General features: G+C 42.2%; 2 protein-coding genes across 2 annotated transcripts in view; one reads left to right on the top strand and one right to left on the bottom strand.

Moving 5' to 3' along the window:
• LOC107663787 (plexin-D1-like) overlaps positions 1–2,803 on the top strand; it is a 79,550-nt gene extending 76,747 nt beyond the window's left edge. The window contains exon 36 of the mRNA XM_016454121.1: positions 2,080–2,803. Coding sequence (XP_016309607.1) covers positions 2,080–2,196 — 117 coding nt within the window. The 3' untranslated portion in view covers positions 2,197–2,803. The remainder of the gene's footprint in view (positions 1–2,079) is intronic.
• Positions 2,804–2,920: 117 nt separating this feature from the next.
• Positions 2,921–10,246, bottom strand: exorh (extra-ocular rhodopsin). Its single transcript, XM_016454061.1, has 5 exons — positions 9,839–10,246; positions 5,160–5,328; positions 4,824–4,989; positions 4,205–4,444; positions 2,921–3,610 (listed from the first exon to the last, which is right to left on the bottom strand). The coding sequence occupies exons 1-5, from the start codon at positions 10,197–10,199 to the stop codon at positions 3,482–3,484; spliced, it is 1,065 nt and encodes a 354-aa protein (XP_016309547.1). The 5' UTR covers positions 10,200–10,246; the 3' UTR covers positions 2,921–3,481.
• Positions 10,247–12,115: the final 1,869 nt, after the last annotated feature.

Here is a 12,115-nt window from a genome sequence, read left to right as displayed (position 1 = left end):
AGCGTGTGTGTGTGTGTGTGTGTGAGCGTTAGCGTGTGAGTGTAAGCGTGTGTGAGCCTGTGTGTGTGAGTGTAAGCATGTTTGAGTGTGTGTGAGCGTAAGCATGTGTGAGTTGGTGTGAGAGTGTGTGAGTGGGTGTGAGCGTGTGTGAGTGTAAGCGTGTGAGTGGGTGTGAGCGTGTGTGAGCATGTGAGTGTAAGCTTGTGTGAGCGTGTGTGAGCATGTGAGTGTGTGTGTGTGTGTGTTTGAGTATGTGTGAGCATGTGTAAGCTGTGTGTAAGCGTGTGTGAGCGAGTGTCAGTGTAAACATGTATGAGTGAGTGTGTTTAAGTGTGTGTGTGTGTGTGTGTGTGTGTGAGCGTGTGTAAGCTTGTGTGTGTGTGTGAGCGTGTGTAAGTGAGTGTGAGCATGTGTGAGTGTGTGTAAGCGGATGTAAGCATGTGTGAGTGTGTGTGAGTGTGTTTGTGTGTGTGTGTTAGTGTGTGTAAGCTTGTGTGTGTGTGTGTGTGAGCGTGAGCATGTGTGAGTGTGTGTAAGCGTGTGTGAGCGTGTGTGAGTGTGTGTAAGTGAGTGTGAGCATGTGTGAGTGTGTGTGAGCGTGTTTGAGCGTGTGTAAGCTTGTGTGTGTGTGTGAGCATGCCGGCAGCAGGATGCAGATGCCCCGGACAGATGAGAAGGTCCATTCTTGAGCCGTGATTGAGCTCATTTCTGATGACAGCTGTGCTCTGAATAGGGCTCCTTTGACCTGAAAGTGCAATCGCATGGGGGTTTGCAAAACAATGCTGATTATTGTGAATGTGCAGAGCACGGCACGAGTGTGAACGAGCCGGATTGTGTTTAAATTCTCTCTCTTTCACGTTGGTCAAAGCACTGTTTTGTTTTTTTTAGTATTTCCAACTTAAATGCATTTAGTTTTGCAATCTGAACAGATAACACTACATGTGCTCATTTCAGACGTAAAGGTGAAGTATGCAGTTCCTGCCTAATGTCATGTAGTGGAACTACAAAAATAATGCATATTCAAACAACCTTTGCAAATGCTCCTTTCACTCATCACACCTTTATGTGTACTCTTATCCTTACAGTATCTTACTATTTTATCTGGGGCTTGACAGTGAAGGGCTAACGTGAGTTTAGCAAGAAGAAACTCTGCAAGTTTGTCGGCTCTATTGAATTCCAAACGTACCATCAAATTCTTGTAAAAACACTGCCAGTTTTTAACCTTGTTTTTCCACATTGTCTGTCTCGGCATAATTTGGCAAATCTTTAAATTTTGACTTCTGTGCACTGAATCTGAATTTTTTCCCATGCACCACGTCAACCATGTTCAAGTCAGCCTGCTACAGTGCCCACACCCCAAACCCCGCCTGATACAGTGGCAAATGGTAAAACTGTTTGCACTACAAACCAGTGTGTTCATAATAAAGATAATACATTAAAATAAAAAGGCAAGACTGACCAATTTGCAATATCAAGCAGCAAAACGAGCTGATTTGTACAGCTAAAAAAACACGGATGACACCGGAAGCTAGTCCCATAAAAATGACAAATAGCTCGCTCTTACGGCAAGAATGAAGTGGATATACAGTGTGCACTGGATTACAGCAAGCTGAAATTCTGCAGTTTTAGTACTTGGCTCAAGTCCAAGACCATGTTTTCAGGAGCGTTTCACTTTGGACTGAACTTGAATGAGCCGGTCTCAACCAGTCATAGAAAATATAGTCTCGGACTTGAGTCTGTACTGGAGTACTACAGCACTGCAGTTCCGAATGCTTTAGATGCTGTATTTTAAAGCAAACAAACTGATAGAAATGATTTTGTGATCTTTGGCTGAGTTTGAGGCTGTGAGTAGTTTAATGATTTACTTCATAAAAGTGACATCTTGAACATTTTCAGTGTTGGCCCTATGTTACAAAAAGTTCCATTAATGTGTTCAGTGAAAGCAGTGTGAACACAGACTCACAGAGACTCGTGCATGTTGGAATCCTGTCATAGTCCCATCTCCTCTAACTGATGTCAGAATACCTTAGAAAAAGACTTCAAATAAACTGTAAGTATATATTGATGTGTGTGTCTCAGGTGGTCAGCGCGCTGGACTCCAGCCCGACGGCTCGACGCACTCAGCTGCAGCACAAGTTTGAGCAGGTCATTGCGCTGGTGGAAGACAACATCTATGAGTGCAGCAGTGAGGCCTGACCGCCGCCTCAAAGGACAGAAGCCCTGACGTCCATATCTGATCAAAACTGTCCCACATTCACTGAATCAATGTGGATAATCAAATGAAGTGAGGGGGAAACGTCCATCATGTTTCACCGATTGTTCTTGCTATGATGAGTTTGTTGGTTTTCAATCTCTATAGTATTCAATTATTGACTTTGAATTAGGAGTTTGTTTAATTAATTGTGGACTCCAGGGTCCTGGGGCCCTGCAGTCATGTGACGCACTGACCCCACGCTTGGGGAGAGCCAATTATGCACTGGATTATACAAGACCTTCTCCATAGCAATATTTATAGCTGTATGATGATTTCATAGTGTTATTTGAATAACGTTTCTCTGATGGGATATTTTTGCCTGCACTGTTCAACGGCAGTCCATTTTAATTCCACGATGCCTTGGACTACAAGTTACTATATGATTAACATATAATAGGCTTGAATGAGACTGTTGCATTTGTATTAATTATTATTATTTGAAGGGTTTGGGTCTTTCTTTGAGTCCAAACCAAAGTGTGTGCATAATTTTTGTAGATATTCTGCTGGAAATGTTTAATTTTTTTGGAGAAAGAGGGAAATTTTATCAATAAAGACAAACTTTAATAAAACATTGTGTAATGTTCCCAGTTTTTTGTCACATCCATGCACATTTTAGTAAACATTTTTTGTTTTACATGAGCCTTTATTTCTGCTTTGCCTCTATATTTTGTAATCTGCAGACAAATTCATGTCTTTACACATGAGCATATTTAATCGTAATTCTTCCATAGACGACATTTACATCTAAACGTTCAGAGAATTGTTTCGCTGGGTGTGTGGTGAATCTCCTGAGGTCTCTTCTGGCTTCAGCACTCAGTCTCACGTCTGGTCAACATCAAACTTTATAAAGAAAGTACATAGACTCAGAACATAAGCCTACAAAAGGTTATCCGGTGAAAATCTGAACTTTACAAAATCATAACTGACTATAACTAAATATTCATCTAACAGCTGGAGTATCAGGCAGAACCAATGGAACAGCTGTTGAGATAAATACATAGAGATGCCATCAAGTTACTAAACACATACACAATCACCTGCAGTACAAACATACACTATAACTATAGAGATCTGGTTGGCCAGTTTTTGCAAAACGTGTAAGATTCAAGGGCAGAAATGTGTGAAGTAGTAGATGTAGTTGTTGGCTGGATGAGCGGAAGCCGAGTAGATGTGGAGTGACATATTTGGCCTGTAGGAGGCTGCTGGGTGGATTTGTCCAGCTGTCGGTCAGGCGGGAGCCACCTGACTGGACGAGACCACCGAGGACTGAGTCTTACTGGAGGCCGTCATGCTGGTCTCTTCCTCACCAAACGGGTTCTTTCCACAGCAGACCGTAGTGAGCATGCAGTTCCTGAACTGGACCAATGCAAACACATCCAGGATTATATACAGCAGACGTCAGTTCCAACCCTGCTTCAACAAACCTGCCTGTTGTAGCTATCTGTTAGGTAAAATGGTAAGTAATAAGGCTATGAAGTTGAACCGTTCAGTGTATTAGCCATTAGCCTGCAAGCTTATTAGATGTCGTATGACGTTTGATCATTTGGTAAGAACATGCAATAAAGATGTTGAGATCCACCCTACAACTTGTGACAGCCACAGCCCTGATGTTCCTTCTTTTAAATTTTAACAACAAACTATATCAGTTCAGCCAGTTACTCTTAGAATACTGAAACTGTGACGGGCATGTAGTTTGTAATTTGGTGGATGGCACAGTGCTGTCTGCTCTCCTTCTCTTCAGTGTTGTTCATAATGTATGAGGGAGTCATTGAATTATTCACTCAACCCTTTTATTCAAAAACACTGATTCATTCAGGAATGAAAGAGCATGAGCATGAACTTCTGTGTGCTGCTTGAATACACACAACAGTTCGTTCTGCTGCGTCTTTCTTTAGAACTGTTTTTAGTTAGTATACTTAGTACGTAGTACATGATTTAGAACGGTCTCACCTGTCTGTTGAGTACGATGTAGATGACCGGGTTGTAAAGCGCTGCACTCTTCGCAAAGAAAGCAGGTATTGTCATGACTACAGGACCAAACTCCGCCCCCTGATTACCAAAGATATACCAGGCCACGCTGGCATACGGCACCCAGCACACTAAGAACGAGATCACCATGACAACCACCATACGTGTCACTTCCCGTTCGGCCCTCTGGGTCGTCTCTGATTCCTGCTGCTGAGCAGCGGCCTAACGACAGAAAACAAATGACAGAAAACAATGAGCACAATATGTGCTGTTCATGGTCCTGGATGCTGATTGGTTCAGTGGTCCAGCTGTGTTGATGATATATGTGAAGCAGCTGCACAACACTCAACTATTAACCTTACATGTCAGGAAGTAGATCATGTGTCCTTTGTGTAGTAACTGCAATGAAAAGCACTAAGTATGTGCTTGTTTGCTATATATGAATTGATCATTTAAAAGGATAGTTCACCCAAAAAGGAAAATTCAGCATTTTTTTGTCCATACATTGGCCTGCTAACCAAAACTGTCTGGTTACCAACAGTCTTCACAATATCTTCTGTGTTCTACAGAACAAAGAAATACATGTTTGTGTGTGTCTTACCGCATGGACAGTGCAGAGAAGGCGACTGTAGCAGAAGAAGATGATGAGCAGTGGGATGGAGAAGTGCAGGATGAACATGTAGATGACAAACGAGGTGTTGTTGATCTCAGGTTTGGGAGTGTAGTAATCTATTCCACAGGAGCACTGCATTCCCTCTGGAATATACCTGCACACAGTCACATGACCAACAAACCTCCAGTCAGGACATCAGTATCAGTTCATGAGCTCATTGTCCTGTCACTGACTGCTCAACTTCACACTTCACTGTTGTGGGCAATTCAGTTGACAAATGAGTGAACAAAGCTCTGTGTTTTGCTGAAGACTGTGATGGATTACCTGGACCAGCCCAGCAGGGGCGGCATGCAGCAGGTGAGGGCCATGACCCAGGTGAAGCCCACTCCCACGATGGCGTGCTTCTCTCCGAAACGAAACGTTGTCATTGGCTTACACACCACAATATAACGCTCGACAGCCAAAACCACCAAAGACCACAGCGCGATCTCACCTGACAAACACAGAGAAGATGAAGATCTTGATCACTTCAGCTCCAAACTTGGTCTCCTCTTAGTCCACTTTAGAGATGGCAGAGAGGATAATTAAAGGGGTCATATGATGCTGCTAAAAAGAACATTATTTTGTGTATTTGGTGTAATGAAATGTGTTTATGCGGTTTAAGGTTCAAAAAACACATTATTTTCCACATACTGTACATTATTGTTTCTCCTCAATGCCCCGCCTTTCTGAAACGCGTCGATTTTTACAAAGCTCATCGGTCTGAAAAAGTGAGGTGTGCTCTGATTGGCCAGCTATCCAGTGCGTTGTGATTGGCCAAATACCTCAAGCGTGTGACGGAAATGTTACGCCCTTACCATACTGTGATGATGCCGTCTGGCCGGAGCGACGAGACAAATCAGCGACCAGCACGGATCAGCTCTAGGCATGACGAAGCGGATATCGTCCTCTTTTGGAAGGTCAAACAAAGTAGTTTCGCTTTCACAATGAAGCACACAGCACCTTCACGACATGGTGGTGGCGGCAACAATACTACAGCGAGAATAAAAGTTGCGCCTTCTTTCTTTGCGTGAACATTTGGGCGGCGTTATGCAAATCTTCCCACATCGTGACGTAGGTATGTGGGGGCGTGTTAGAACAAGTCGTTTTAGGTAGGTGTGGCTGACTCTTAACTTTTATAAAGAATATCTCTTTGGATTTGAGACTTTAGTCTTTGCAACTTTACAGATCTTCTTTATGCACCAAGAGCTTGTAACACTCCAAAGAGAAAGGAAAATTTTAAATCGCATCATATGACCCCTTTAACATTCGAAGATGATATAAACATGTGAGATTTGCTATATTGTACATATTGCTTTGTGTGAGTCAGACAGACAGTGAGACAGTGTGTGTCGGTTATACATATAACACCGTGTCCTAACTACACGCAACGTGACAAGATTCCAGCGACAAGAAAATTTGTGTGTCCACACCAAACACGACGCGACAGAATCAATCAAATATCACAGCCAATCAGAAGCGTGTGTGTGTGGGCGGGTTCTCTCTGGAAGCGCTCTGCACTCACAACGAAATGGATGTTTATAATCTAATTCATAAATATTAAAGCTTTTTTACATAATTAAATGTACATACTGAGTGACTGATACCATGGAATACACTCGGTTGGTTCGCAGTTCGCAGTTTTAACGTACATCTTTGCTTTCATTTATTTTCAAGATCTGAGGTAAACTGTCTGTTGTTGCTTTCAGTATGGCTATAAGGTCACGCAAAATGATATTTAAACTCTTATTAGACACTTTTAACATTGAATAAAGCACATTATCTGTACCTGAGATTATCTACTGTACTATAGTTTGTATGTTGTTCCAGCCGTGACCTCGCGGAAATAGAAACCATTTCTAAATTAGAAATTTTGCATGTAGCCATCGCGGCTAGTTAGGACAAAAACTCCGATTAACATGGAAAAGATACCTTTTATCGCGTGTCGCGTCGCGTGTAGTTAGGACACGGTGTAATAGTTGTAAGGTTAGTAATTCAAGTTTTGCAGTGCTATTGGGGATTATAAAATCTGCATGATTCTGGTTTCAATGTTTTGGTGTCATTAAATTACTATAAACTTATGTATGTCTATATATGTATATATATATATATATATACATATATATATATATATATATACAGTATATATATGTGTGTGTGTGTGTGTGTGTGTGTGTGTGTGTGTTCTCGTGCACCCCATGGTTCAGTCCCACGGCCATCAGAGAGAAATAAATATCGGCAGGCAGGTCCACTCACAGAGATGGTGGGCAGAGCACAAGGAGAGTCTGACGGGATTTCTTTCCCTTTCAGGCCCCATCTGTTACTCCCATTATAATTGTATAATATGTGAGCCTTAATTCTGAGGAATTAGATGCAGTGCTTGAAACTGTAGGTGCAAGATCATTCCAAGTCATGCATGAATTGAGGATGTCACCAGCTAAGATGGTGTCCCTCATATTTTATCAGGCTAGTCAACTGTTCGAGGTTGAGCTGCGTCCCCCAGATGTTGGAATCTATTAGGCAGGTGGCTCCCTTTGTTGCCAAGACTAGACAGTGGCATCAAGTGTGAGTAGCTCCCCGTAAGCCCTCCTTGATAAGCCATCTTTAGGGTTGAGGCCATCATGCTGAGGCCCCCACTCTCTAGATAGCAGTATTAAGTTTTGTATGACTCTCTGTGAGCCTCCTTGGAAAGCTGTCCTGACCATCGGATGTAACTAGTCCTCCTCTCACTTCAGAGAGTCATTTGGTAATCCTCCTTTCACTATAGAAAGTCATCCTGTTAAGTTCCACTCGCCTGAGCTCCACCTAGGTCCTCTATGATGCCTCCTTAACAGGTGTAGGATGTAGCTAGGGTGCCTCTCGCTTGAGACAGTAGTTATGCTAGGCCTCCATCCTCTGAGCTCTGCTAGGGGCTAAGTTGCTGACTCTCTGCTATATAAGTGCTGCCTCCTTGGCCATCTTTGAAGTGAAATGTTGTTAGGCTCCCCCTCGCTATAGAGAGTCATCCTGCTGGAACCTCTGCTGGAGTCTGTAAGCCTCCTTGGAAAGTTGTCCCAAGTGTAGGGCATAGTTAGAACTCCTCTCACTTTAGAGAGTCATTATGCAAAGGCCTCCATCCTTAAACCTCACCCAGGCAGTAGTGCCAATTTGTTAGGGTCTCTGGGAGCCTCCTTAGCTAATGCCTTTACAGAGTGGAGTGTTGTCCCACTCCTTGGAGCTCTGTCTGGGCAGCAGTATCAAGTTGTTAGGCTCTCTGTGAGCCTCCTTGATAGCTATCCTTAGCTTAGGGCATATGTGGGCCTCCTCTTGCTTTAGAGAGTTGTCATGATGAGGCCTTGGTCCTTACAGGCTCAAGTAGGCATAAGTGCCAAGTTGTGAGGCTCTTTGTGATTTTCCTTGGTCACTGTTTTTAATTCTAGAGGATTCCTAAGCCACCTCTCACTATAGAGAGTCGTCCTTTTAAGGCTTTCACCCCCGGAGCTCTACTTAATTAGCAATTCTGAGTTGTTAGGCTCTCTGTAAGCCTCCTTGGAAGCTTTCCTAAATGTGGAAGGTAGTTGGGCCTTCTCACTTTAGAGAGTGGTTCTGCTGAGGCATCTGCTCCCCAGAGCTCCGCTGGGATAGCAGTTCTGAGTTGTTAGGCTTTCTATGAAAGCCTTGGGAAATTGCCCTGAGCTTGGGTTTGAACCAGATCTCCCCAAGTATAGTGACAGGCAAGGGAACTATCTTGCTTCCCTGTGCCAGTATTCCCTTAAAGGTATCATCTAGTAAAGAAGGTTAACGTTACCAGACCTTTGAGCTCTTCCCTTGGGATGGGCACTCCCAGTAAGGAAGGGAGGAAGCTGTAAAAGCCGGGACTTTCCTTGCATAGGGTGTAAAGCTTAGGGAGTGGTCATAGGGAATACTGTCAGTTCTGATGGTGCAGACTTAATAGGGGATTGCTGACTCCGGCAGCTAAGACTGTTGAGTCCTTATTTGAGTGCATGTCACAGCCGATCTGGCAGTCAATCCCCTCAGCATGGCATAGTGAGTATTTGTTCCCCATAGAAGTCTTCTCAGATGCAGTGCGAGTTCCACTTGAAAGGGAACGTCTCAGGTTACGCATGTGGTTCAGTGGTTCCCTGAGAGGGGGCTGCCTGTTTATGTCTCCTTCAGACAAAAAAAGTGTATGACATACACTACATTCATACAGTACAAATAAAATGTCAGTAATTAAGAAAATATGTACACTGATTGAACTGTAAAATTAGATTAGTCCAAGATTAATCTGGAAGATGCTGCTTTACGACAAAAAAAAAAGAAAAAACAAAAAAAACGGCATAAGGTCATAATCTCATAAAAGTCATAAAAATTACTCTAATCCATTTGGATGGTTAAATTTTTTTTAATATTATTATTTTTTACTGTAAAAACACTGTAAAACAATGATTTTAACCCTAACCCCAAAGACAGTACAGCAATTACTACCTACATGTATAATTAGTTTTTGCATTATAGTAATGAGACTTGAGGTTGAAATGTGGGTTATGAACTCGATAATATCACAATGCAAAATCCAAAAGAATACAACTATATATACATATTTAACATTTTAAGAACTCTACATAAAAAAAACTAACTTAAAATTTGTATTACTATACATTTGACTGTAATACATTAAAACACCTATTATAGTTAAGAGAACAGTGATAATTACAAAAATAAATAAATGAATGATAAATAAATAAAAACACTTAAAGATAAAACATTAAGATCTGCATGAAAAATGTGAAACAAAATTGTCATGAAAATAATGCGAAAAAATAGGCTCGGTTTTTGAGTGAAAGGTGATCATGACATATTTTTGTGAGAATCACCCAAATTTGACACCAGTCTTTATTACCACAGCAATACCCACACTGTGCTTCTGATTGCTATCTGATGAATCTCTCAGGAGTGTTTGTCTGCAGAGATGAAGCACTCACCGCCCAGCGTGGCGAAGAAGCCTTCGATGTTGCAGCCGGTGACCCCCAGGACGAAGTATCCGTGCAGCGAGGTGTAGAGGGTGACGGTGAAGCCTCCCACCACCATGAACAGGTCGGCCACGGCCAGATTGAGCAGGATGTAGTTGAGCGGCGTGCGCAGCTTCTTGTGCTGCACGGTAACGTAGAGCGTGAGGAAGTTGACGGGGAATGCAGTGATGATGAGGAAGAGCATGTACGCCGCCAGGAGCGAGTACTTCCATGGCTCTGCCAGGTAGTACTGCGGCTCCTCAAACGGGCTGCGCACCAAACCCGTCCTGTTGGACATGGGCACGTAGAAGTTCGGACCTTCCGTTCCATTCATGTTTGGTTCACTGGTCAAGGGTCACAATGGAGAAAGCCGATAGATGAGTGAACCTTCTTCTCAGTAGAAAGCGACTGAGAGCGAGATCTGCTCCGCGGGACGCGAGCGCCTCTCTTATATGCCCCCCATGTGCCCAGATTAAGCGCAGATGAGAGATTACAGTGAGGTGCTGCAATTTGGAGGAATGGAGTTACAGGCAGATTGGGGTCAGAGAGGCCTGATAATCCACAAGGTTAAACGGCCGTAGGACAACAGCAACAGCAACAGCAACCAACCCCGTAACTTAATGGATATGTCTCTATAAGGGTCAATTCACAAACTCCAACAAAAACCACCAGCGCAGTCATTGGGCTGTATTGGGTCAGTGTTTTGTTTCCCAACATCTGAAATCCAACTGCACGCTTGTTGGTGTTTCTTGGGTCTTTATCCAGTACTGAACCCCAGACAGCTGCTCTGATGAAGCCCAGCCACACACACTTCAGCTTTATAAACACATGATTACTTACACAATGACAAAAACAACGAGTACTGCTGAAATAATGCTGGATGGAAAGAGAGAGCTAAAGTTCAGTGTGGGACAGAGTTCATTTATTAACCATCAAACAGTAACGTTTCAGAGCGAGAACAACCTGACAAAACATCACCACGGTTACCTGCTCAGGTTTGTGCTACTGGTTTGCCACTGATGATGTCTCTTCCTAGAGGAGGAGGAAACTGGCTTTTGTTAGGTAAATTGACATTAAAAACTTTAAAGAGGTTCTGTAATCAAACAATATTCCAAAGAAAACATAACAAAAATTTCTTATTAAATATTTAATTGGGACATGGCAAAAATATTTACTCAGACCCACTCGGAGGTAAAACATACTCATATAATTCACTTAATTGTAAAAACCAGTATGATTTCCATCTTTTAAAAATAATATGTGAAGACACTGAGCATGGGCACACTGTCAGAGCGCTGCAGAGACACTGAAACCACACATTAACATCAACACTCAGTTACATCACTGTGTGCTTTTGGGCCTTTTCCTTCTCATTGTTATCATTATTTGTGTGTAAATGTATGTCTGTAATTTAATGTTACCAATGTGTTTGCAATGTTTAGTTTTTATTTTACCATGCAAATAAAGCCATTTGATTCTGAATGTGTAAGATGGACTAGCCATTCGTCCAGACCACCTTACAGAAGACAAGCAGTGGATGGATGATGGGAATATGAAAATGTTCTGCTTATTACTGACTTGTATGACAAAACCGGTATTGAGAGTGATGGTCATATATGTGGAGACTGACCTCATGATGTCAAACACAAAATGTTGACTGGATCAGATTTGGAGAACATGACAAGAGAACATGATAAAATGGTGAAAGGAAAACCAGCAACAATTTTTTCTTCTTTTGATTTTTTTTTCTTTATTCATGTTCTGATTGCAAATACATCACTGCTATTACAAATGGAATGTAATAGTGTTTTTTCATCTCTTAAAATATGTTTAAAAAATCTATTTACTTTATTTTTTACTTGTTTCATATTTGTGGACATCCCCAAAAGGAGGTTTTGTCAGGTTTAGCTCATTTCTTGGTGCAAATTTGTCCCCAGAATAAGGCTAAGTTGGTACAAACGCGCTCACACAGACTGGTTTTCTGTGGTCTTTCTAGTGCTTATGGTAGGCATCAGTTACAAAGTTTTTGTTGATGTTTCTAGCATCTCACCAGCTGTGTCCTGATGATCTCATGCAACACCTGAGCTTTACAGCAGCCACTTTTACAGGCAAAAACAACTCACACCTACATGAAGCAATCAACACAAACACTTGAGCTCTACTGACAGGAAAACATTACAATACATGTTAGAGGCATAAATATTACTCTTTATTTATATTGTCTGAATCTAAGCAAACGTGTTGAAGTGG

Source organism: Sinocyclocheilus anshuiensis, unplaced genomic scaffold (genome assembly GCF_001515605.1).
Source record: "Sinocyclocheilus anshuiensis isolate Anshui unplaced genomic scaffold, SAMN03320099.WGS_v1.1 scaffold105, whole genome shotgun sequence".
Lineage (NCBI taxonomy): Eukaryota > Metazoa > Chordata > Actinopteri > Cypriniformes > Cyprinidae > Sinocyclocheilus > Sinocyclocheilus anshuiensis.
This window is presented reverse-complemented; position numbering and strand designations above follow the sequence as displayed.